The sequence below is a fragment of the Myotis daubentonii genome, chromosome X, assembly GCF_963259705.1.
Source record: "Myotis daubentonii chromosome X, mMyoDau2.1, whole genome shotgun sequence".
Taxonomy (NCBI): domain Eukaryota; kingdom Metazoa; phylum Chordata; class Mammalia; order Chiroptera; family Vespertilionidae; genus Myotis; species Myotis daubentonii.
Window position 1 is genome coordinate 20339892 of NC_081861.1, and position 27191 is coordinate 20367082.

Below are 27191 nucleotides of genomic sequence, written 5' to 3' on the forward strand. Positions count from 1 at the left end.
AGATATTAATAATGAGGGAAATTGGTTATGGGGTATATGGGTATTATCACCATGATTTTTCTGAAAATGTAAAACTATTCTAAAATAAAACACCCATTCAAACACACACAAAATACTAGGTAATGATAATATCTGGGGGAAAGTAGAATGGACCACTGAGTAGATGGGGAACAGTATGGGAAATGGCTTACATGAAGGTCCCCCTCCCTGTAATATGCTGGAAAATACTTGAACTTGAGGAAATGAGGGAGTGAGATTTCAGTTTGGGAAAGATTTTAGGAAGTATTGAGTAAGATCCCCTTTCTGTATCCAGAGCATCTGACTCCTCTGCATTATATACCCTGCCCCCCCCCCCCATGCATGGTCAAGCTGAGGCTTTGTGATGTCAGGCCACACCATGGCAACCACTGACTTGGCCAAACAGAGTAGAAGGGTGTGGCTCCTCATTGTCATGGAGAGTCTATATAGATCAGGAGCACTGGAGTAGGCCACAGTTACTATAACAAAGTCCAGGTTACTAATAAAGTACCGAAGCTGAGTTTAGATACTGGATCGCAGACTCCAACCGCAAGGATGGACCATCAATCGTCAAGTAGTGAAGAGAATATGATGTCCGTTTCAGACCTGGATGATAACGACAAGGATAAGGTCAGACTACCCTACTGATATGCCTCCCCTTCTTCCCTATTGATTCCCCAACAATGACTCTGACCCTGCCCTTTTCTGGCACAGACACCTCCTCAATCAATCCACTGTCATTCTATCACAATCCCACTTCCCACCCATTTCCTAATTTCTTCCCCAAAACCCATTTCTTTCTGGGATTCTCTTGTTTCCCCACTAGACAATGAAGGTAATAGGCAATGCAAATTCAGACCTTCAAGCAAGGGGTGAAAATAAGAGAAAAAGAAAGAGGAAGAGAGTTTTATTTTACTACAGGAAAAGTAAGAGACCCACAATGAACCAGCCAATTGAGGACAATGCGGATGAGATAGAGTACGAGGATGAGGACAACGAAGAAGGTAATGATGAAAGGGAAGGAGAAGGAGATGGAAAAGAAGGAAAAGAAGGAGAAGATTATGATGAAGAAGGAGAAGAAGATGTAAAAGGAGATGATTATGTTGAGGAAGAAGATGATGAAAATGAAGTTGAAGATGAAGATGAAAATGGAGAAGATAGAGGAGAAGAAGATTATGATGAGGAAGAAGATGAGGAAGATGAAGAAGGTGAAGGAGAAGAAGAAGAGGAAGGAGAAGAAGGTGACAACAGTGATGATGAAGATGGTGAAGATGAAAAAGAAGGAGAAGGAGAACAAGAAGGAGAAGGAGACTATGCTGATGAAGATGATGAAGATGAAGAAGGAGAAGGAGAAAAAGAAGGAGACGGATACTATGATGATGAAGATGATGAAGATGAAGAAGGAGAAGAAGAAAGAGGAGTCAATGATGATGATGATGATGATGATGATGATGATGATGATGAAGATGAAGAGGTAGAAGAAGGAGAAGGAGAAGGAGAAGGGGAAGGAGAAGGAGGAGGAGAAGGAGAAGGAGAAGTAAAAGGAGAAGGAGAAGGAGAAGACAAGGAAGAGAGTTCTATCAAAAGTGATGCCCAGTATCTAACTGAAGAGGAAGAACTTTTAGTATGTGTTGCCACTCTAGAGAACATCCTTGAGAATTGGTAATTATGTATGTAACAAAACCGAAATGGTCCTATTTAATAAATAGAGGCATGTGTATATAGTAAATGTCTTTTACCTCTGTGAGTTCTCTGATGATGGGGAGAGAACAAAAGAGGGGTCTGATAGGTGAGAAGGGAGGGACACAAAATTCTGCAGGTTTGGGCACCCGACCGAACAGTTCATCTTAAGCCAGACACTGAGAATAAGGACAAGTTGCATATTGAAGATGAATTTCTTTCCCTAACACTTTATCATACTGGTAAGGAGGAAAGGAGTTGTTTCTGCTTGTGTTTGGCATCAGAGGCTGGGTGGGGGACAGGGCAGATAGTAGGGAGATGGGGTGGAGGGTATTGTGAGAGGGTTGGCAGTGTGTAATAATGAATCTGATTTGCATTTTGTATGTGAGACTATTGACAGCTTTAAGCCTCATTTCTTTCTATTCCCTGTCCAGCCAACATTTGGATAAGCTGATAAAAAAGGGAGTTTCTCATCACAAAAGAGAAACAAATATGTCTACACGTAAAAACTATAACTATTGTATTGCCTCAGTTTCCCATAGCCAAATCATCTATTGTCCTAAAATATTTTCTAGTTCATAATGACAATTGGACCCAACGAGTAGTAAAATAAATCTTTTGACCTTATCATCAGCTGGAAAAAGGGTTCCCTATGGACCTTCCTTCATACTTATAAAATAACACCTTTTACCTTTGTTGAAAAAGGACCCAATGTAAATGAAAACAGGACCTTCACAGATAGAAAACTATTATATAAGACCTAGTTAGAGAAGGTAATTCTTCTGAATTTAACAGACAAGTTTGATGTGCTCTTAAACCTGATAATGGTGACTGGTGCCTCAGTGTGAATTTTCAGATTATTGTCATGGTCCCACCCATTCCCTAAGACACACACACACACACACACACACACACACACACACACACACACAAACACACACAATCTTGATCCTCAGGGTTCTAGAGAGAAAAAGACCATGACACCCTTGTGACAAAGCCAAGAGATTAATTCAGCCATTGCCATGGTACTAGGATGGTACTATAGTAGTGACTGGGTTTGAGGTTCTCTGGAAGAAAAAGAATTAAATATGAGGGAATAGTGGACAAAATCAATGAAGTGTATCCAGGAAACACAGACACATACACACCTCACATGCAACCTGGGAAAGTTGCCTGGATAAGCCCAATGTTGTAGGAAAGTGTGATAATTCATGTGTTTATTGATATGTAAATATAGGTATTTTGTTCTGTAGGGTTTTAGATTAGACGTCCAAAATACTAGCTAATGTGCTGGATTATTTGCAATAGCTAAGGTAAGTAATGTAAGTGTCCTTCAATAGATGAATGGATAAAGAAGATGTTATACACACACCCATACACAAGTACCTACACTGCATCATATCACTTATATGTGTAATATTAAAAATAGAAACAGTCAACCTCATTGAAACAGAGTAGAAAATGTTTGCCATGGGTGTGCGGTGGAGGAAATAAGAAGAGCTTGGTAAAAGGGTACAAACCTTCAAGTATAACATCAATAACATCTGAGTATTTAACGTAAAAAAAACAGCCAAAAAGGTCAAGGTTCTCTAAAACAAGAAGTCTAGAAAACTATACAGGAGGAGGATTCCAATGAGGCATGACATGTTACCCTAACTAATTTAATATGGTATCCTGGATGGGATTCTGGGGCAGAAAAAGCACATTAAGTAAAAACCAAGGAAATATGAAAAAATTAAGTCTTCAATACAGTAGAACCTCACTTCTTGAACATAATTCATTTCAGAAGGCTGTTTGGGAAGTGATTTTTTCACAAACCAAAACAGCCCTAGCCAGTTTTGCTCAGTGGATAGAGCACTAACCAGTGGACTGAAGGTTCTAGAGTTTGTTTCTTGTCAAAGGCACATGCCTGGGTTGTGGGCTTGATGCCCAGTGGGGGTGGGGGGCGTTCAGGAGGCAGCCGAGTAAATGATTCTCTAGCATCACTGATGTTTCTATCTATCTCCATCTTCCTTCCTCTTTGAAATCAATAACAATATAAAAAAGGAAAATCAAATCATGTTTCCCATTAGACTTAATGTAACTTGAATGACTCTCTGTTTTCACCTTTGTTATATATAATACATGTCTAAATTACTGTTTAATCTAAAAATAAACACTTGTTTTCTTTTTATTGATTTCAGAGAGGAAGGGAGAGGGAGAGAGAGCTAGAAACATCAATGTTGATAGAGAATCATTGATCAACTGCCTCCTGCACGCCCCACACTGGGGATCAAGCCTACAACCCGGGAATGTGCCTTAACCAGGAATTGAACTGTAACCTACAGTCAACCACTGATCAATGCTGGATTGGCAGCACTTGTTTTCTTACATTTAGGGAACCACCCCCTGCTAGCCTTAAATGAATCACATTCAGCACTCCTTTCAGAAGTATCCTTCAGGAGGACAGAAGACACCATCTTCACATTTTCACATATCATTGTCTCCCAAATTCTATCACTGACTTGCTGCCTTTCCTTTATCCAGATCAACAACAATTTTTCTAAATGTTCAATTGTGTTGGATTATTGTTTTGTGAGGACTTTCACCCCCTTTCTACATTAACATTCTTGATGGTCTCCTTATGTTTTAAAATTGTACTAATTATAGAGTTTGCCAGCATGAAAAACATTCACCCGTGACGACTTATCACGATAAGAGAAAACAGGGCAAATGGAAAAGTATAAACTTGAATACAAAAGCGTAGTGGAAAATCTAATGACTTCTAAGAAGGGAAGAAATTCTAAAATTTGTTAAAAATAATAAATGAGACATCTCTAATATATTCCTTAAAATATTTCTCTGAGAGACACAATTAAGAGCAGATAATTTAAAGCTATGAACTAGAGAATAACCTTTGAAATCAACTATGGCTCTGTCTCCAAAATACGAAGAAGTCTCTCAATTTTTTAAAAAAGGAGCTAGCAATTTTAAAAATGGGAAGAACGTATATCACTAAAATTAACATATGCATGTTAATAAGTCCTTGAAAAAAATCTACACCATTCATAATTAGAGAAAAGTCAATTAAAAGCACGCTAAGGTGCAACTTACTTTTGAGACCAGATTTAAAAAATAATACTGACATCACTAAGTGCTAGCAAAGATGAAGTACAATTTGAACTCTCATGCATTGCCACTATGTATATAAAGCTCAGCACTCACTGTGGGAAATGACTGCAATTTCTTATATACATATACATTAATCATTTGATTCATCAATCACATGCCTGGAAGAAATAAAAACTAATGTTTATAGACAAATCTATACATGATTTCCTGTTCTAGCGCCATACATATTTGACAATAAGTGAAGCAATGAAATATCCTTGCATGGGTGAATAAACAAAATCTACACACTCTCCACATAAACATTGCCTGTCTACATAAACTCTTTAATCAGTTTGTTGATTTCTAGAAAATAACCTGCTGGTATTTTTATTATGATTGCATGTAATCTATATAGATCAAGTTAAGGACAGTAAATATCTTAACAATATTGAGTCTTTCATGCACATGGAAGATTTATTTGATTTCATTAATTATAATTTTATAGTCTTCCTCATAGACCTTGTACTTACTTTGTTATGTTTCCAAACCAATTTTTAAAACTAAAATAAAATTGAAAGATTCACACTGTTCAATTCACTATATTGTTACAGTATTCAAGACAAAATGATATTGATTGAGGATAGACACATATTTCAATGGAACTGAAGAGAAAGTCCAGAAGGAAATATAAATATGGACCCCAACATTTTTGTTTAATCTTGACACAAGAATATGTTTTTATTGATTTTTTTAAAGAGACAGGGGAAGAGTGAGAGGTAGAGAAACATCGATGTGAGAGATAAATAATGATCGGTTGCATTCCTAATGTACCCCAACCCAGGGTCAAAACCACAACTTAGGTATGTGCCCTGACCTTGAATCAAACCCTCAACCTTATAGTGCACAGGATAATGCTCCAATCAAATAAGCCACACAGCAACTGTTTCAATCATTCTTAATGATGTTAGCACTATTAAACTTTAGATTATTTCTGTCTGTTGTGTGCCTGTGTTTGTGGCTATGTGAGTTTTTTCCAATGAAATGTGAGCAGGAGTAATGCATGCCTCGCTATAATGAGTCTGATAAATGTTGCAATGTGCCCTACACAATACTCTTTTCTTTTTCTGTATTTGGAATGGAGATAATCACAGGAGTCCTAACAGCGGCCATAAAATATTGTTTTGTCACTTACCTTAATAGTGATGCAATGAATATTAAATTGGAACTTGGATATTTATTATAATTTCTACATAAAGTTACTGGTCAATAAATGTTACTTTCTACTGTTATTATTGTAAATACTAGAGGCCCTGTGCACAAAAATTTGTGCAGTCTGGGGGGGAGGGGGTTTCCCTCAGCCCGGCCTGTGCCCTGTTGTAGTCTGGTACCCCTCTGGAGATAACGACCTGCTGCCTTAGGCCTGCTCCCGGGTGGCAGAGGGCAGGCCCAATACCTAGGTGCAGCCCCTGGTCAGGATCAGAGCAGGGCCTATTGGGGAGTTGGGGTGCCGCCCCCTGTCATGCACAGAGCAGGGCAGATTGGGAGGTTGCGATGCCACCCTCAGTCATGCTCAGGGTAGGGCCCACTGGGGGGTTGGGGCACCGCCCCCTGTCACACTCAAGGCAGGGTCGATGGGGAGGTTGTGGCACCACCCCCTGTCACGCACAGAGCAGGGTCAATCAGGGGGTTGAGGAGCTCCACCTTGTCACTCACAGAGTAGGGCCCATAGGCGAGTTGGGGCACCACCCCTGTCACACTCAGGGCAGGGCGGATCAGGGGGTTGGGGCGTAGCCCTCTATCACCCACAGAGCAGGGCCGATCAGGTGGTTGGGGCGCTGCCACTCTCACACTCAGGGCAGGGCCAATGGGGAGGTTATAGCTCTACCCGGTCACACACAGAGCAGGGCCGGTGGGGGGGGAAGGGGGGGTGGGGTGCCGCACCTTGTCACACACAGAGCAGGGCAGATAGGGAGGTTGTGGCCCCGCCTCCTGTCACACTCAGAGCTACAGGGAGATCAGGGGGTTTGGGCGCTGCCCCTTGTTACGCTGATCCCGGTGCCTGGAGGCATATTACCCTTTTACTATATAGAATAGAGGCCTCGTGCATGGGTGGGGCTGGCTGGTTTGCCCTGAAGGGTGTCCTGGATCAGGGTGGGGGTCCCCACTGTGGCGCCTGGCCAGCCTGGGTGAGGGGATGATGGCTGTTTGCAGCTGGTCACACCCCCTTCAGGGTGGGGGTCCCCACTGGGGTGCCTGTCCAGTCTGGGTGAGGGGCTGAGGGCTGTTTTCAGGCTGAAGCTCCCAACTGCTCCTTTTTTTCTTTTGTCTTTTTTATTCTGGGCCAGCTTTAGCTCTGGCTCCAGCTCTGAGGCCACTGCTGCTGAAAGAAGGTATCTGGTTTGTTTGAGTTCTATAATCAAAACTCTGTATCAACTCCAGCTCTGAGATCCCAGAGTCGCTGAAAGCAGGTTTCTGGGGTTTTATTTAGCTTCTATATTTGTTACAATGTTTCTTAAACTGCAAGCTCAGAGGCCAGCAAGGCAGGCAGGGAACGTTGGAGTCTTCCGTCACTGAAGCAAGCAAGCCTCATGTTAGTTTCAAGCTCCCTGGCTGCCAGCAGCCATCTTGGCTGGCAGTTAATTTGCATATTTCACTGATTAGCCAATGGGAAGGGTAGCGGTTGTACGCCAATTACCATGTTTCTCTTTTATTAGATAGGATTACAGTCTTTCAATGTTATAGTAATCATCTAGAATAGGAAAAATTTTAGTAACTCCCCATAATGCAGCAACTAGTGTAACTAGGCCTGCACTCTCGTAGGCAGAGTGTCAGACTTGTTGATGCTAGCAGTCTTTTCTCTTTCTGCACAGTTTCTCTGTTGAATGAAGATAATTCTAATCTACTTTAAATAACATGTAAAGGATCATAATTTGATAAATACTTATCTAGTGAAAAGCAGTTTAAGTAAAAACAATAGGAGAAGGTTGGTTATATGGGTTATGAGAATACTAAATTGTGTTAGAACATCTAGCATTTACAAAACACTATTCTATAAAAAAGTCCCACCACTTCCTCTTTCCCTACTGACCTATATCTGATAAGAATGCCCAGGTACACATCTCTGTAGGGCCAGTAGGAGGTTCAGACCATGCAAATCATAACCTGTATGGAATGCACACTCCTGATTCATCCTCTATTATAAAAACCAAGTTCTCTCTCTCTCTCTCTCTCTCTCTCTCTCTCTCTCTCTCTCTCCCTCCCTCCCTCCCTCTCCTTCTCCCTCTCCCTCTCCCTCTCCTTCTCCCTCTCCCTCTCCCTCTCCTTCTCCCTCTCCCTCTCCCTCTCCCTCTCCCTCTCCCTCTCCCTCTCCCTCTCCCTCTCCCTCTCCCTCTCCCTCTCCCTTCCTCTTGCTCTCCATTCTTTGAAAATAATTTTAAATTACTAATGACAATCAATATTATTTTACATTAGTTTCAGTTCTATATATACATTCTTGAATTTGCTTGAGGGTCTTCCCTAATGTCTCCAGAAAGCCTCATTATGTGAGTAATGAACTTTTTCATACTATCAGGATGCCTGTGTCATCTAGAGGAAATTTTTGGTGTAGGATCCATCTTGTGTCTGTGGAGTGATCACAACTAATGGTTCTGTGAGCATGACATCAAGGTACTGTACATACTACCAGGGATCTTATCTTGCCTTGGCTTCCTAACTGACTCTGCCACATGCTGGTAGGCATACACTTTGACCAATTGCCTGTTGGCAAGCTTGTGCTTTCAACTGCTATTTTCTTTGTACTGGATTAGTGAGTCTTACCAAGCATCTACTAAAGATTTGACCCCCATACATCAGTTTAGCAAGTTAACATGGAGTAACTGGAAACCTCGGTAAAATAGTCTTTAATCATGTGTCTCAATCTGGACTGACTTGTGAGTCTCATATTGAATCATATGTCTCAGTTTCAAAATAAGATATGACTGACACTGTGCCTAAGGGAATGACTTTTACCTTGTGAACAATTGCTGTGACTTAACCAAATGTTGTCCCTCTTTCTATATAGAGTTTGCTTGGATAGTGTATTCAATATACAAGTCCATTGGGTAGTCACTCATGGAGAAATGCAGTTACTATATGGGATGCTAATGTCACACACCAGAAAGCAGAAAATGGACTAGGAACTTGCAAAATATTTCTGCTATTGCTGCCCTTCTCTCTCTCTCTCTCTCTCTCTCTCTCTCTCTCTCTCTCTCTCTCTATCTCTCTCTCTCTCTCTCTCACACACAATATCTTGATCCTCAGAGTTCTAGAGAGAAACATCCATGACACCCCTGTGAAAAAGCCAAGAGATTAATTCAGCCACAGTCATGGGAAGTTTCATAACATTCATGGTACTGACTTGCTTTGAGGGTCTCCAGAAGAAAAAGAAATAAATGTGAAGAAGGTTGTGGAGAAAATCAATGAAGTATATTCAGTAAAGATACATACCCCACATGAAACCTGGGAAGGTTTCCTGGAAGAGCCAAGTGTTGTAGGGAAGTGTGAAAATTCATGTCTTTATTGAAACATAAAAATGGGTATTTAGTTGTGTAGGGTTTTAGGTAAGACATCCCAAATAGTAGGCAATGTGCTGCATTATTCACAATAGCCAAGGTAAGTATTGTAAGTGTTCATCAATAGATGAATGGATAAAGAAGATGTTACGCACACACAAATACACAGTGACTACATTGCATCATATCACTCATATGTGAATTATTAGAAAGAGAAAAAGTCAAATTTATTGAAACAGAGAGTAGAAAAGTATTTTCCAGGGCCTGAGTGGTGGGGAAAATAGGAAGAGCTAGGTAAAAGGGTACAAACCTTTAAGTATAAAATCAATATCATCTTAGGTTTTAATGTAAAAATAAAACAAACACACCAAAAAATTAAGGTTCTCTAAAACAAGAAGTCTAGACAACAGTACAACCACGAGAATCCCAATGAGGCATGACATGATGACTAAAATTTAATAAGGTATCCTGGATGGGATCCTGGGGCAGAAAAAGCGCATTAAGTGAAAACTAAGGTAATCATAATAAAATAGTCTTCAATACAGTAGAACCTCACTTCGTGAACTTAATTTGTTTTAGAAGACTGTTTGAGAAGTGATTTGTTCAAAAACCACATCATCCATAGCCAGTTTCACTCAGTGGACTGAAGGTTCCCGAGTTCATTTCTTGTGAAAAGTACATGCCTGAGTTGTGAGCTTATTCCCCAGTAGGGGGCATGCAGGAGGCAGCAAATCAATGATTCTGTGGCATTACTGATGTTTCTATCTCTCTCTCACTCTGTTTTCCTTTTTTGAAATTAATGTATATATATAAAAGCCTAAGCAACCTTTAAGATTGAACAACCAGAACGACAGGAACAATCAGAATGACTGGTCTCTATGACATGCACTTACCACCAGTGGGCAAATGCTCAATGCAGGGGCTGCCCCATGCTGGTCAGTGTGCTCCCATAGAAAACCTTCCCTGGCCAGCAAACCTCCTGTGGTTCCTCACTATGGCTGGCAGACTGCAATCACCTCATTGTGGCCACGCCACTGGCTGGGACAGGGAACTGGAGATGGGTGGTGGCAGACATATAAAAAAGGAAAATCAAATCATTTTTCCCATTAGACTTAATGTAACTAGAATGACTCCCTGTTTTCACCTTTGTTATATACAATACATGTCTAAATTACTGTTTAATCTAAAAATAAACACTTGTTTCCTTTTTATTGATTTCAGAGAGGAAGGGAGAGGGAGAGAGATCTAGAAACATCAATGTTGATAGAGAATCATTGATCAACAGCCTCCTGCACGCCCCACACTGTGGATCAAGCCTACAACCCGGGAATGTGCCCTGACGGGGAATTGAACTGTAACCTACACTCAACCACTGATCAATGCAGCACTTGTTTTCTTACATTTAGGGAACCACCCACTGCTAGCCTTAAATGAATCACATTCAGCACTCCTTTCAGGAGGATCCTTCAGGAGGTCAGAAGACACCATCTTCACCTTTTCACATATCATTGCCTCTGAAATGCTATCACTGACTAGCTGCCTTTCATTTATCCAGATAAACAACAATTTTTCTAACTGTTCAATTGTGTTGGATTATTGTTTTGTGAGGACTTTCACCCCCTTTTCTACATTAGCATTCTTGATGGCCTCCTTATGTTTTAAAATTGTGCTAGTTATAGAGTTTGCCAGCAAGAAAAACATTTTCTTCTTATTTTGTTGCATGAGAGATGTTTTGTGTCATGCAGAGGTATCAGCATGAAAGAGTTATCTGGTTATGAACTGAAGTTTTGCCCCACAACTAATACATTTTTTTCCTTGAAAAATTTTTTCCATAACCAAATTCTTCCATACTGAATATGTTTGAGAACTAAGGTTTGAATGTAACTGTTTCACTGATAGTTCACTACAAATAAAAATTGCACCATACCCATGTAACATATTAATGAGGGAAATTGGGTATGGGGTATATGGGTATTATTATCATGATTTTCCTGGGAGAACCAAGATGGCGGCATAGGTTAACGCAGGAGTTTGCTGCTTTGAACAACTACTTCAAAAGTGAAACTAAAAGACGGAAGGGACATCACCCAGAAGCACAGGAATGCTGGCTGAGTGGAAGTCCTACAACTAGGAGGAAAGAGAAACGCATAAGGACACTCAGAGGAGGCACAGTTCTGAAGTCAAATTCTGAGGTGCGGAGTGTGTGGAGCGGGCTGGCGGCGGTGGGCGCGGTTGGCGTTTTCAATCTGGAGGGAGTCGCAGACTCTGAGCTCCAGATACAGGCGAGTCTTTTGGGACCCAGACTCAAACGGGAGAAGCGGGACTGTCTGGCTTCGGTCAGAGCGAGTGCAGCTTTCTCTCCGAGCTTTGCAGCGGGTGCTGGGACTCAGAGAGGCAGAGCCCCTGGGGACAGGACTGAGAGCCGCCATAACTGCTCTCTCCGGCCCACCCTGTTGATCCTGTGCGACCCGCCTACCCAAGCCCTGCACAGAGGCATTTGCCGGATAGCCTCAGGCAAAGGCTAGATTAGCACCTCCCTAGAGGACAGAAGTTCTCTCACTGCTGACACAGCTGATTCTCATAGCCACTTGGCCTGGAGGTCAAACCCTCCCTGGGATTAGCTACAACAATCAAGGTTTAACTATAAGACTGCGAACAAAGACCACTAGGGGGTGTACCAAGGAAGCATAACAAAATGCGGAGACAAAGAAACATGATTTTCCTGAAAATCTAAAACTATTCTAAAATAAAACACCCATTCAAACACACACAAATACTAGGTAATGATAATATTTGGCGGATAGTAGAATGGACCTCTGAGTGGATGGGGGACAGTATGGGAAATGGCTTACATGAAGGTCCCCCTCCCTGTAATGTGCTGGACAATAATTGAACTAGAGGAAATGAGGGAGTGAGATTTCAGTTTGGGAAATATTTTAGGAAGTATTAAGATCCCCTTTCCCTATCCAGAGTATCCGACTCCTCTGCATTACATACCCCCACCCCCATGCATGGTCATGCTGTGGCTTTGGGATGTCAGGCCACACCATGGCAACCACTGACTTGGCCAAACAGAATTGAAGGGTGTGGCTCCTCATTGTCCTGGAGAGTATGTAGAGAGATCAGGAGCCCTGGAGTAGGCCACAGCCACTACAACAAAGCCCAGGTTACTAATAAAGTACCGAAACTGAGTTTAGATACTGTACCGCAGACTCCAACCACAGGATGGGCCAACAATCGTCAAGTAGTGAAGAGAATCCGATGTCAGTTTCGGATCTGGATGATGACAACGATAATGTCAGACTACCCTACTGATATGCTTCCCCTTCTTCCCTATTGATTCCCCAACAATGACTCTGACCCTGCCGTTCTCTGGCACAGACACCTCCTCAATCAATCCACTGTCATTCTATCACAATCCCACTTCCCACCCATTTCCCAATTTCTTCCCAAAACCTATTTCTTTCTGGGTTTCTCTTGTTTTCCCACTAGATAATGAATGTAATGGGCAATGCAAATTCAGACCTTCCAGCATGTGGTGAAAATAAGAGAAAAAGAAAGAGGAATATGTTTGTATTTTACTCCAGGAAAGGTAAGAGACCCAAAATAAACCAGCCAAGTGAGGACAGTGAGGATGAAGTAGAGTTCGAGGATGTGGACAACGAAGAAGATAATGAAGAAAGGGAAGGAGAAGGACATGGAGAAGAAGGAGAAGAAGAAGGAGAAGATTATGATGAAGAAGGAGAAGAAGATGGAGAAGGGGATGATTATGTTGAGGAAGAAGATGATGAAAATGAAGTTAAAGATGAAGATGAAGATGATGATGGTGAAGATAGAGTAAAAGTAGATTATGATGAGGAAGAAGATGAGGAATATGAAGAATGTGAAGGAGAAGAAGAAGGGAAAGTAGAAGAAAGAGAAGATGATGATGAAGCTGATGAAGAAGAAGAAGTAGAAGGAGATGATGATGATGAAGATGCTGAAGAAGAAGAAAGAGATGGAGGAGAAGGAGATGATGATGACGATGATGATGAAGATGATGAAGTAGAAGACAGAGAAGGGGAAGGAGAAGGAGAAGGAGAAGGAGAAGGAGAAGGAGAAGGAGAATGAGAAGGAGAAGGAGAAGGAGAAGGGGAAGTAGAAGAAGAAGGAGAAGGAGAAGAGAAGAAGGAGAAGGAGAAGGAGAAGGAGAAGGAGAAGGAGAAGGAGAAGGAGAAGGAGTAGAAGGAGAAGGAGAAGGAGAAGGAGAAGGAGAAGGAGAAGGAGAAGGAGAAGACAAGGAAGAGAGTTTTATCAAAAGTGATGCCCAGGGTGACCTGAAGAGGAAGACCTTTAAGTATGCTTTGCCTCTCTAGAGAAGATCCTTGAGAATTGGTCATTATGCATGTAACAAAACCTAAATGGTCCTCTTTAATAAATACAGGCATGTGTATATAGGAAATGTGATTTACCTCTGTGTGTTCTCTGATGATGGTGAGAGAGCAAAAGAGGGGGCGGGTAGGTGAGAAGGGATGGACATAGAATTCTGCAGGTTTGGGCACCATACCAGCCAGTTCATCATAAGCCAGACACTGAGAACAAGGACAAGGTGTATATTGAAGATGAATTTCTTTCCCTAACACTTTATCATACTGGTAAGGAAGATAAAAGAAGTTGTTGTTTCTGCTTGTGTTTGGCATCAGGGGCTGGGCAGGGGGCAGATGGTAGGGGAAATGGGGAGGAGGGTGTTGTGTGAGGGTTGGCAGTGTGTAATAATGAATCTGATTTGCATTTTGTATGTGAGACTATTGACAGCTTTAAGCCTCATTTCTTTCTATTCCCTGTCCAGCCAACATTTGGATAAGCTGATAAAAAAGGGAGTTTCTCATCACAAAATAGAAACAAATATGTCTAACTTCAATCATTATAACTATTGTATTGCCTCAGTTTCCCATAGCCAAATCATCTATTGTCCTAAAATATTTTCTAGTTCATGACAATCAGACCCAACGAGTAGTAAAATAAATCTTTTGACCATATCATCAGCTTGAAAAAAGGGTTCTCTATGGACCTTCCTTCATACATATAAAATACCACCTTTTTTGAAAAGGGACACAATGTAAATGGAAACAAGACCTTCATGGAGAGACAACTATTATATGAGGCCTAGTTAGAGAAGGTATAAACATCCTTAATGCTTCTGAATTGAACAGCCAAGTTTGACATGCTCTCAAACCTGAAAAGTGTGCCTGGTGCCTCAGTGGGAATTATCAGATTATTGTCATGGTCCCACCCATTCCCTAAGACACACACACACACACACACACACACACCACAAAATATCTTGATACTCAGGGTTCTAGAGAGAAACAACCATGACATCCTTGTGACAAAGCCAAGAAATTAATTCAGCCATTGCCATGTTGTGTTTCATAACTAGGATGGTACTATAGTACTGACTAGGTAAACTAAAATGACAACTCTTATAAATATCATTGGTGTATATCCTTCCAGTGTTTTTATTATGTGTAATTTCCAGTGTTTTTATTATGTGTAATTTTTTGTAATTATAATGATGTATCATATATAATTTAGTATCTACCTTTTAAAATTTAATGACCCATAAACGCTTTAAAAACATTTTAATGACTGCATATGTTTCCATCAGGTGGATTTATTATTTTTGTAAATACTCTCCTATTAAGTGCAGTTAATTCTTTTGGATTTTTTCTGTTTTTAAATAGTAGTCAATAATTCTGTGATAAACATATATAGGCCTTAGGATAGATTCCCAGCAGAGAAAGCTATTTTTTTCCAAATGCTTAATGCATGCTGTCAAATTGCTTTTTGAAGTGTTTGCCTATTTATGTTCCCACCAGCATCTTTAGTATCCACTCTGTAACTCTTAAAGTGCAAAACAAATCTCTGAACCTCATAAACATTTATATTAACTTTCTGGGAAGTTGAGGATCATTATGTCTATAAGGACCAAGCATTCAATGGAATGCTAAATGAATTTTTTTCATAATCAATGATTGCACTGCATTTTTAGCGAACATTTTTTTAGCAGATAAATTTTTCTGGTTGATCTATTTCTTTGTTCTATACATAGTAAATATCTGCAATGAAGAGGTATGCTGGTGTGTATTTTATGGACCCAGTTTTATGTAGAATCTCCATGTAGAATGCACATAAAAGGAGTATGTATAACATTGTTCACTAAAGAATGATTTCTAGATCTTCAAAATGTCTTGATTGTACTACTCAGGATGCACGATAGAGCAGTGGATTTGTGTTGTTTTTTGTTTTTAATTTATTTATTGGTTTGAGGGAGAGAGAGAGAGAGAGGGAGAGAGAGAGAGAGAGAGAGAGAGAGGGAGAGAGAGAGAGAGAGAGAGATGTTTCACTTATTTATGCTTTCACTGGTTGTTTCTTGTATGTGACCTAACTGGGGATCAAACTTGAAACCTTGGTGTATCAGAATGACACTAACCAACCCTGCCAGGGCATAGTTCAGTGATTCTTAGCAACCATGAAAGTAATGAATCCTTTGAGGATCTGAGGAAATGTAAGGACTTTCTCCTTAAATAAAATGAATGTATTTTCATAAACATTTACAGTGCAGACATTTTTTATATTGATGATCTTTTTGAAGTATATTTGTAGATTCCAGATTAAGAACTTCTGGGTTAGGCTCTGATAATCACATCCTAGGGATGATGCCCATAAGAATGAAGTATGGTAGACCAACTTTGCTCTATGCCACAGTGAATACAGTGTACTATAATTTTTACTCTCTAGACACCACAGTTCCAAGATTATTTTCCTGTAGCACAGGTTTTTGTTTTTTTAGAAGTGTACTCTTTTTTAAATTTTTTATTTATTTATTATTTACTAGGCCCAGTGCACAAAAATTTGTGCACTCGGGGGGGTCCCTCAGCCCAGCCTGTGCCCTCTCGCAGTCTGGGACCCCTTGGGGGATAACCACCTGCCGGCTTATCCACGGGAGGCCCGGATGGCGGCGGGGCGGGCGGTGGCTTGCGCTGTCCCTCCCCACTGCCCCAGGTCTCACACAGAAGGCCTGGATGGCGGTGGGGCAGGTGGCGGCTCACGCTGTCCCACCCCGCAGCCCCGGGTGGCAGATGGCAGGCTTGGATGGTGGCGGGGTGAGAAGCAGCCCTGCTGCCCCGGGTCGCACACAGGAGGCCCGGATGGCCCCAGAGCGGGCGGCAGCTTGTGTCACCCTGGGTCGCACACAGGAGGCCCAGATGGCAGAGGGGTGGGTGGCGGTTTGCACCACCCCAGGTCTCACATGGGAGGCCTGGATGGCGGTGGGGAGGGCGGCGGCTCGCGGTGTCCTGCCTCGCTGCCCTGTGTTGCACACGGGAGGCCCAGATGGTAGCTCGCGATGACCTGCCCCACCTGCAGTATGCAAATTTAATGGCCATCTTGCTTGGGTTAATTTGCATACTCTTCTGATTAGTTTATGGGCACTGCAGAGTTACGGTCAATTAGCATCTTTGTCTTTTATTAGTGTAGATTCTTGTTTAAAGTATTATAAATAGTAGTACATATGTCTCCTTTTTTCCCCCATTGACCTTCCCCCAGCCACACCTAACCTCCCCAATGTCTTGTGTTCATTGGTTATGCTTATATGCATGCATATAAGTTCTTCAGCTGATCTCTTACCATCCCCCCAACACTTCCCAGCCTTCCCGCCATAATTTGACAGTCTGTTTGATGCTTCTCTGCTTCTGTATCTATCTTTTTGTTCATCAGGTTATAATGTTCTTTACTATCCATAAATGAGTGAGATCATGTGGTATTTTTCTTTCACTGCTTGGCTTATTTCACTTAGCATAATGCTCTCCAGTTTCATGCATGCTGCCACAAATGGCAAGAATTCCTTCTCTTTTATAGCAGCGTAGTATTCCATTGTGTAGATGTACCAGAGTTTTCTAATCCACTCATCTGCTGATGGGAATTTAGACTGTTTCCAAATCTTAGCTATTGTAAATTGTGCTGCTATGAACATAGGAGTGCATATATCCTTTCTGATTGGTGTTTCTGTTTTCTTGGGATATATTCCTAGAAGTGGTATTACTGGGTCAAATGGCAGTTCCATTTTTAAATTTTTGAGGAAATGCCATACTGTTTTCCACAATGGCTGCACCAGTATGCATTCCCACCAGCAGTAAGAAGGGTTCCTTTTTCTCCGCATCCGCTCCAGCACTTGTTGTTTGTTGATTTGTTGATGATAACCATTCCGACAGGTGTGAGGTTGTACCTCATTGTTGTTTTGATTTGCATCTCTCTGATGATTAGTGACTGAGCATGTTTTCATATGTCTCTTGGCTTTCTGAATGTCCTCTTTTGAAAAGTGTCTATTTAGGTCCTTTGCCCATTTTTTGATTGGGTTTTTTATCTTCCTTTTGTTAAGTTGTATGAGTCCCTGCTAAATTTGGAGATTAAACCTTTATCGGAGATAACATTGGCAAATATGTTCTCCCATGCAGTGGGCTTTCTTGTTGTTTTGTTGATGGTTTCTCTTGCTGTGCAGAAGATTTTATTTTGATGTAGTCTCATTTGTTTATTTTCTCCTTAGTCTCTCTTGCCCTAGGATATGTGTGTGTAAAGGTATTGCTACGACATATGTCTGCAATTGTGCTGCCTATGGAGTCTTGTAGGATTTTTATGGTGTCCCATCTTACATTCAGGTCCTTTAGCCATTTTGAGTTAGTTTTTGTGTATGGCATAAGTTGGTGATCTAGTTTCATTTTTTTTTTTTTGCATGTATCTGACCAAATTTCCCAGCACCATTTATTAAAGAGGCTTTTTTGACTCCATTGTATGCTCTTGCCTCCTTTGTCAAATATTAATTGAGTATAATGGCTTGGGTCAATTTCTGGGTCCTCTATTCTGTTCCATTGGTCTATATGTCTGTTCTTGTGCCAGTACCAGGCAGTTTTGAGAACCGTGGCTTCGTAATATAGTTTGATGTCTGGTATTGTGATCCCTCCAACTTTGTTCTTCTTTCTCAGGACAGCTGTGGTTATTCGGGGTCTTTTTTTGTTCCAGATGAATTTTTGGAGAGTTTGTTATAGATCTTTGAAATCTGACATTGGTATTTTAATAGGTATTGCATTGAATCTATAGATTGCTTTAGGTAGTACAGACATTTTAATGATGTTGATTCTACCAATCTATTAACATGGTATGTTATTCCAATTGTTTATGTCTTCCTCTATCTCTTTTTTCAATGTCCTGTAGTTTTCCAAGTACAGGTGTTTTATGTCCTTCATTAAGTTTATTCCTAGGTATCTTAATTTTTTTGGTGCAATGGTAAATGGGACTGTTCTTTTCATTTCTCGTTCTGTGAGTTTATTATTGGTGTATAAAAAGGCCATAGATTTCTGGATGTTAATTTTGTATCCTGCTACATTGCCAAATTCATTTATTAGGTCCAGTAGTTTTTTTTTATGGAGTCTTTGGGGTTTTCTATGTATAGTATCATGTCATCTGAAAATAAGGAGAGTTTTACTCCTTTTGCAATTTGTATGCCTTTTATTTCTTCTTGTCTGATCGCTGTGGCTAGTTCTTCTAATATTATGTCGAACAGGAGTGGTGAAAGTGGGAATCTTTGTCTTGTTCCTGTTCTTAGGGGGAATGAGTTTAGTTTTTGCCCATTGAGTATGATGTTGGCTGTAGGTTTATCATATAGGGCTTTTATTATGTTGAGGTATGATCCCTCTACTCCCACTTTGCTGAGACTTCTTATGAAGAAAGTGTGTTGGATTTTGTCAAATGCTTTTTTCTGCTTTGATTGATATGATTATGTAGTTTTTGTCCCTAAGTTTGTTTATGTAATGTATCACATTTACTGATTTGTGGATATTGTATCATCCTTTCATCCCTGGAATAAATCCAACTTGGTCATGATGTATGATCTTTCTAATATATTGCTGAATAAGATTTGCTAGAATTTGTCGAGGATTTTAGCATCAATGTTTATCAAGAGTATTGGCCTTTAGTTCTATTTTTTGTGGTGTCTTTGTCTGGTTTTGGTATGAGGGTAATGCTGGATTCATAGAAAGAGCTTGGAAGTGTGCCTACCTCTTGAATTTTTTGGAATAGTCTGAGGAGGATAGGTTTTAGTTCATCTTTGAATGCTTGATAGAACTCCACTGTAAAGCCATCCGGACCAAGATTTCTATTTCGTGGAAGATTTTTTATCACTGTTTCATTTCTTCAGTAGTTATTGGGCTATTCAGGTTTTTTGATCCTTCTTGGTTGAGTTTTGGGAGCTTGTATTTTTCTAAGAATATGTCCATTTCGTCTAGGTTGTCCATTTTGTTGGGATAGAGTTGTTCATAATATTTTTTCATAATCGTTTGTATTTCTGTGGGATCAGTTCTTATTTCCCTTCTTTGATTTCTGATTTTGTTTATTTGCATCCTCTCTCTTTGCTTCTTTGTGAGCCTGGCTAGAGGTTCATCAATCTTGTTTATCCTTTCAAAGAACCAACTCTTGGTTTTTCTGATCTTCTGTATTGTTTTTTTTTTTTTTTTTGGTCTCTATTTCATTTATCTCCTCTCTGATCTTTATAATTTCCTTCCTCCTGCTTACACTGGGCTTTTATTGTTACTCTCTTTCTAACTCTTTGAGTTTTAGGGTTAGGTAATTTATTACCATTGTTTCTTGTTTTGTTTTGTTTTTGTTTGTTTGTTCAGGTTATTTTTTGTTTTGTTTTTTTGTGGGTTTTTTTTTTTCTGTAGGCTTGTAGAGCTATGAACTTACCTCTCAGGATTGCTTTCATTGAGTCCCATAGATTTTGGATTGTTGTGTTTTCATTGTCATTTGTTGCCATGATGCTTTTATTTCTTCTTTGATCTCTCTGGTAACCCAGTCATTGTTTAATAGCGTGCTATTTAGTCTCCAGGTGTTTGATTATTTTGTTGTTTTTATTGTAGTTGATTTGTTGTTTTATGCCATTGTGATCTGAGAAGATGCTTGATATAATTTCTATCTTCTTGAATTTGAAGAGTCATTTTCAAAGATAGACCACATATTTTAAAAAGTTTATATAAGGTATGCCCTTAGATACAATATATGGTCTATCTTTGAAAATGACCCATGTGCACTTGAGAAGAATGTATATTCTGTGGCTTTGGGGTGAAATTTTCTGAAGATGTCAATTAATTCCATCTGATCTAGTGAGTCATTTACTATTGATGTTGCTTAGCTGATTTTTTGTTTAGAGGATTTGTCCAATGGTCATGTTGGGGTATTAAAATCCCCTTCTATGACTGTATTGCTGTCAATCTCTCCCTTGATATCCTCCAGAATTTTTTTTTTTTATGTATTTGGGTGTTCCTGTATTGGGTGCATATATGTTTACCAGAGTTATTTCTTCTTATCGGATTTCACCCTTTAGTAATATGAAGTGGCCTTCCTTATCTCTTTTTATGTCCTTCACTTTGAGGTCTAATTTGTCAGATATAAGTATTGCTACCCCAGCTTTTTTTTTTTCATTTCAATTCGCCTGAAAAACCTTTCTCCATTCCTTCACCATCAGTCTGTGTGAGTCCTTTGTTGTAAGGTGGGTTTCCTGCAGACAGCAGATATACGGGTCATGTTTTCTTATCCAGTCAGCTACCCTATGTCTTTTGATTGGGACATTTAATCCATTTACATTTAAAGTTATTATTTACAGGTACTTGTTTGTCACCATTTTTTTTTCTTTATGCCTGTGTTCCTTCTTCACTTCCTATTTCTTCTTTTAACATCAAAACCTTTAGCATTTCTTGCATTGCTGGTTTGGTGGTAATAAACTCCCTTAGTCTTTTTTTTTTTTCCTGTGAAGCTCCTGATTTCACCCTCAATTTTGATTGATAGCCTTGCTGGGTATGGTATTCTTGGATTCAGACCCTGCTCTGAATGACTTTATATATTTAATTCCATTCCCTTCTGGCCTTATGTATTTCTGTTGAGAAATCAGTCACTAGTCTGATGGGGGATCCTTTGTAGATAACTTTCTGTCTCTCTCTGGCCACTTTTAATATTCTTACTTTGTCCTTGGTGTTTGCCAATTTAATTATAATGTATCTCAGTTTCCTTCAATTGGCATCAGTCTTTTGAGGTTCATTTTGTTTGGGACTCTGTGAGCTTCTTGGGTTTGTGTAAGTTTTTTCTTCCCTATGTCAGGATAGTTTTCTGTCATTATTTCTTCAAACAGGTTTTCTATTCCTTGCTCAGTTTCCTCTCCTTCTGGCAGCCATTTTATGCGGATATTGTTTTGTTTTGTGTTGTCCCAAAGTTCCTTTAGGCTCTCCTCCTGTTTTTTAAGGTTTCTTTTTTCTATATGTTGCTCTGTTTGTGTATTTTTTTCTACCTTGTCTTCTAGCTCACTGATGCAGTCCTATGCTTCTTCTAGTCTACTGTTGATGCTTTCTATTGAGTTCTTTATAGCAGCGATGTCATTTTTCATTTCTTCTTGGTTCTTCTTCATTTCCTCTTGGTTCTTACACATATTGTTGAATTTGTCTTCCATTATTTTCAGCCACCTTATGACCATTTCTCTGAATTCTTTCTCTGACATATTGCTTGCCTCCATTTCGTTTACTTCCTTTTCTGGTGATGCCTCCTTTTCTTTCATATGCAGGCTGTTTCTTTGTTTCCCCATGATCTCTCTTCTCCTGGTATTTGGTTATGTTTTTATCTTTATCCTTTTCCTAGGTGAAATCTTACCTTTCCATGAGAAGGTGGAAAGCTCCTCCACGTCCGCATATTCACGCTGTTGGAGATCCAGTGTTCCTGGGTTCGCAGCTGTTCCCTGGGTGTTGTTGTAGATTCCTGGGATGTATAAGTTTCTGATAATAGCCGCTCTCCCCTTCAAGATGGCGTGCTCCCGTAGCACAGTTTTGCTCAAATTTCTAGCTTCTTGGTATATGAAACTCCTAGAGCCTTGCCTCTAGGAATGTTATCTCAGCCAATTCTCCTTTATTTTCTACTAGTACAAATAATTACTCCATAAAAATGTAGTACTTTTTATTTGAAATTCTTACCTCCATATCATCCTTATGAGGTATGTGCAAATTGTGAGCAGTGGTTCTCAAACTTCAGTAAGCATAAGACTCAGCTAGGAGCAAATTTTAGCATACAGATTCCCAGTTCTCACTCTGGAAACTCTGATTCAGTTTTCTGGGTTAGACTACATATATATTAATCCTCACTGAGGATATGTTTATTGATTTTAGAGAGAGAAGAAAGGAGAGAGATTAACATCAAAGTGAAAGAGAAAAATCAATCAGTTGTTTCCCATATACATTAAGACGGGGGATCAAACCTGAAGCCTACGTATGTGCCCCGACCAAGAATTGAGCCCTCAGCCTTTTTGGTGTATGGGACTGAACTCCAACCAACTTTGCCACGTGGCCAGTGCATACCTTAGATACACTTTTTAAAAATTTATTTTTCGCATCACCATTTATCCCCTCTATGCCCTCTTCTACTTTAATTCATCCCCCTCCCCCTGCAATCACCACACTGGTGTCTTTAGGTATAGTTTCTAAATAAATATTTATTTTTAGAATCATTTCTTTAGAATCATTTTAGATTTACAGAAAACCTGTGAAGATATAACAAAGAGATTTCTTGTATATTACACACCCAATTTCCTCTGTATTTAACACTTGACATTAGTATGTTATATTTTTCACAATTAATTAGGCAACAATGATGCATTATTATTATCTAAACTACACACTTTATATTTTCCTTGTTACCTAATGTCCCTTTTTCTGTGCCAAGGGCCCCCCAAGGATACTACATTACATTTAGTTGCCATGTCTCTCTAGTCTCTTTTTGACTGACAGTTTCTCAGACTTTCCATGTTTTTTTTAATGACCTTGACAGTTTTGATGATTACTGTTTAAGTTAATTTAATTTAATTTTTTTAGGAAACACCTAATGAAATTTGTCTGATGTTCGTCTCATGATTAGACTGTGATTATGAGTTTTGGGGAGGAAAATCATTGAGGTAAATTACCATTCTTATCACATTATACTAGCAACACAAATTGTCACTGTTTACATTAGTCTTTATCACCTAGTTGAGGTGGTGTTTGTCATGTTTTTCCACTGTAAAGTTATTTATTTTTCTCCATTTCCATACTGCCTTCTTTGGTAGGAAGTCACTATATGTAGCCCATACTTAAAGAATAGGGCGTTAAGCTCTACCTACTTGAAGGTGGAGTATCTACATAAATTATTTGGATTTCTTTTTTCTGTAGGGGATATTTGTATATTCTATTCTATTTACTTAATCATTTATATCAGTATGAACTCAGGGTTACTTATTTTATACTTTTGTTTATAATCCAATACTACTTTATTTTGTTGCTCACATTGTTTCAGTGTGGGCTGTTACAAACTTACAGCTAGCACTTGTGCCACTTTGGCATACCTCCATCATTGTGTTTTTATTTCTTTCTTTTTAGCACTTCCTTACTTTAAGTCATTATAAAATGCTCCAGGCATTTCTTGTCCCTTTCTAGCTTTAGTCTTAGACTCATCCATTTCTGCAAGGAGCCTTGGTTTCTTTTATTGGATAATGGTGTTAGACATCAAGATTTAGGTAGTAGGTATGTTTATTGCTGCTGGAGTGTCCTTGTTTCTAGGTCCTCTCATCTGACAGAGAAAGAACATATATGTCATATACTAATCTATATGTGTATATCTATGTATCATCTATATTGTTTATATATACATTTGTATCTATATTAAGATAAGTAAGTTCATAATGATGTCTTCATCTCTATTACCACATGGGTCATTCTAGCTTCTCCCCTTTCTTATATCAATCTCCCATTCCAAGTATGAGAAGCCTGGCTCCTACCATCCTCCACTCATTTTCTTAGTTGTTCAATTCCAGTACACATTTTGGTGATTTCAGAATTATTAACCTGTATCCCCATGGAAAATAACTCTACCAGTTAGCACTTTTATAGTTCCTTTTGCCTTTAGTCTTATAGTATCCAGTTATTCCCAAAGGTGGAGAGTAAGTTAGATCAGATTCCCAAAGTTAGATCAGCAAGAGAGGAATAAAGGAACTTTAAAACACTGAGAAAACAAATTAAAGAAAAGGAAATGGAGGCTCTGAAAACTGAAGTCCTTTATCCAAAGATCACATAGCTTATAGATGTCTGAGTCTGGATTGGAATCTAGGATTGTCTAATTTCAAAGCCAGTTCTCATAAGCACTATGCTCAGCTGTCTCTCATGGCTCAAGTGAAATGGGTATAACAGCTATTGAGAGTAAAGTGATATCTAGTAAAATCAAATAAGTCTTAAATAAAAAGATATTCTTTCTGGGTAACTGTCAATAACTATATCTTAGCTTTCTGTTTTAGTATCTTTGTCCTTAGATTGTCCAATTATTCTTTTCGTTCTCTTGGTAAGTGCGTGTATTGTAACAGGCACCCATCTTTCATGAAGATCCTCATTAGACAAATGATCCATAACTGAAAGGAAAGATGGTTCTATTTTATATTTTGGAAATGTGTATAACAGGGATTACAGTAATTGTGTGACATTTGTCTTTTTAAACATTCCAAAACTAATGACTGTATGGTTAATGTAATTTTTAAGAAATTCAGTCATTTAATTTTGAAAGTAAGTTGGATGTCAATGTTAAAATTTTAAAGTATTCATGCTTCACTTAAATCTCTGCATGTGATTTTTCTTTGCTAATTTGATATTATATATTTCTTAGCAAAATATTTCTTTTGGCAGTATCTTCATCAACTTATATTTGCAACTATTAGTTTATAATTTTTGCTTACCTTCGTGTAGCATTCGACTGAAATAAATTTGCTGTACCTCTAGTTATGAAACTTACCATAGTACACCAGCTCTCAATATATGTCTATTTTACATTATATTAGCATTCCTTCAGGGATGGACACATGAATTCTTCATACCTATATGGATTTGGAACTAAGCAAAAGGACACTTCCATAGTATCTCCTTTGAATTTGACAAATATGTGTTGAGATTAATAAAACCAAAAAATAGATGAGTCCATTTCTGGTCATGGTCTCAAGACATTTCTTTGATAATAGGAAACATTCATATTCAATCTGATTTGTGCCTACTTGAGATTGCTATATACATTTGATATAATTATGTGTAGCATAAGATTCCAAGTTAGGATCTTGAGGATTTTTATATTTTTATGTGGATTTCACATGAAAATTTACTGTTATTAAGGTTATTTCTTTATACATAAATGGAATAATTTTGTGGGAAAAAAAACCTGTTGAGTGTGAGTAATCTTAGATTTTTTCTTTCCACCAAAATAGTTTTAATAAAGTGTTATTAGCTTCTCATTGGGTGTCATACATAACACACTTTTCTTTACATACCATGAACATATTTACGAAGTAAAATGCATTTGAAAGCCATGTTTAAAGCAACTTTTCTGTTTAATTTTAAACTGGCATTTACCTTTCCAATTGACTTACAGGATTGATTTTGCTTGTTTGTGACATGCTACTCAGTGTTAGGAGACTTTATCTTATCAATCTTTCAGATTTTATTTCCCCTACAGTTTTCTAAAGCTCTTAATTTTCTACAGGTGCTTTTATGATGCACTTATTCCCAAGGACAGATATGCTCAGATAAGATTTGGCAACGCATAAAAAAGCAAATAACTTTTATTTGTCTGCTTTGGGGAAGTGAAGGATTAATGGAGCAGTGAACTGAATTATTGTTAAAGATTTTTAAATAAAAACAGATTTGTGTAGCAATTACATTTAGTGTTAAATAATATTTACACTGCAACTATTTTGCTATAGGATGAATAAGAAGATACATGTGAATATTCAGAAACTGTGAAGTGTCATGTCTGTGAGGCATCATAATTATCACCATTAAACTATTTCCTATGCAAGCTGTTTTCAATGCACTTGCCATACCTCCTTCCTACCTCAGCCCCCTGCCCTTAAATTAAGACACGGGAGACTATAAATTTTGAATTCCATGTAATGAGTTTTTATAATTCCTCTTCATTCGAGCAACACCCAACTTTGGTCCCTAAAATTTGTTTATGTCAGTCACATGTTCCTATTAGTGCGTATATGCCACCTAAATCTGACACAGGCTAACTCCCAAATGCTCATTTTCAGCACTTATACTTTAATACCTGTGGTACTATTCAAAGGTCAGTGGGACAAACTGACCTTCCTTCCATCCCTCCTTTTCCCTAATATGTCTGTTTAAAATTCAGTCATGTCATATAGTATGAACTCAAATTTTCCTCAATGAAGCAGTCACCTGGATATGCCCATCTTGGGGGCAATTATGAACAACTTTAGGTCCTCTGACACTTAATGTCCCTTAAAAACAGCTTACATGTTATCTGTTCTGTCCTCCAAATGTCTCTCTACTTCCACACTCCAGCCTTCTCTAAGCTAAATATACCCCAGTTCATACCAAACTTTTCCTTTTAGAAATCTCTCCTCCAGTAACAGTGGCAATTGCCAGGTCAGATGACCCCCATCCTACACCAGTAGAACTGGTCAGCAGGAACCAAGCACAAATCTATGTTGGTATTTTGATCATGGGTCATTGTTTATTTTGCTCTAGCATTTGGAAGACACAGTATTCTTCTCATTATGTGATCTCAGCTGTTTAATTATGTAAGGGTGTTTCAGACAAGTGAATATTGGAATATATATATATATATATATATATATATATATATATATATATATATATATACTGAATGGCCAGATTATTATGACTGGCCAGATTATTATGACCACCCCATCAGTACTTCATTGGGCCACCTTTTGCCTTCAGTACCGTGGCGATT

General features: G+C 39.0%; 1 protein-coding gene across 1 annotated transcript in view; it reads left to right on the forward strand.

Moving 5' to 3' along the window:
* Positions 1–573: 573 nt before the first annotated feature.
* LOC132223414 (uncharacterized) overlaps positions 574–27191 on the forward strand; it is a gene marked incomplete at its 3' end in the record, with an annotated part of 270575 nt that continues 243957 nt past the window's right edge. The window contains 6 exon segments of the mRNA XM_059678628.1: positions 574–648; positions 845–1022; positions 1134–1283; positions 3007–3011; positions 12831–13505; positions 13508–13625. Coding sequence (XP_059534611.1) covers positions 574–648; positions 845–1022; positions 1134–1283; positions 3007–3011; positions 12831–13505; positions 13508–13625 — 1201 coding nt within the window.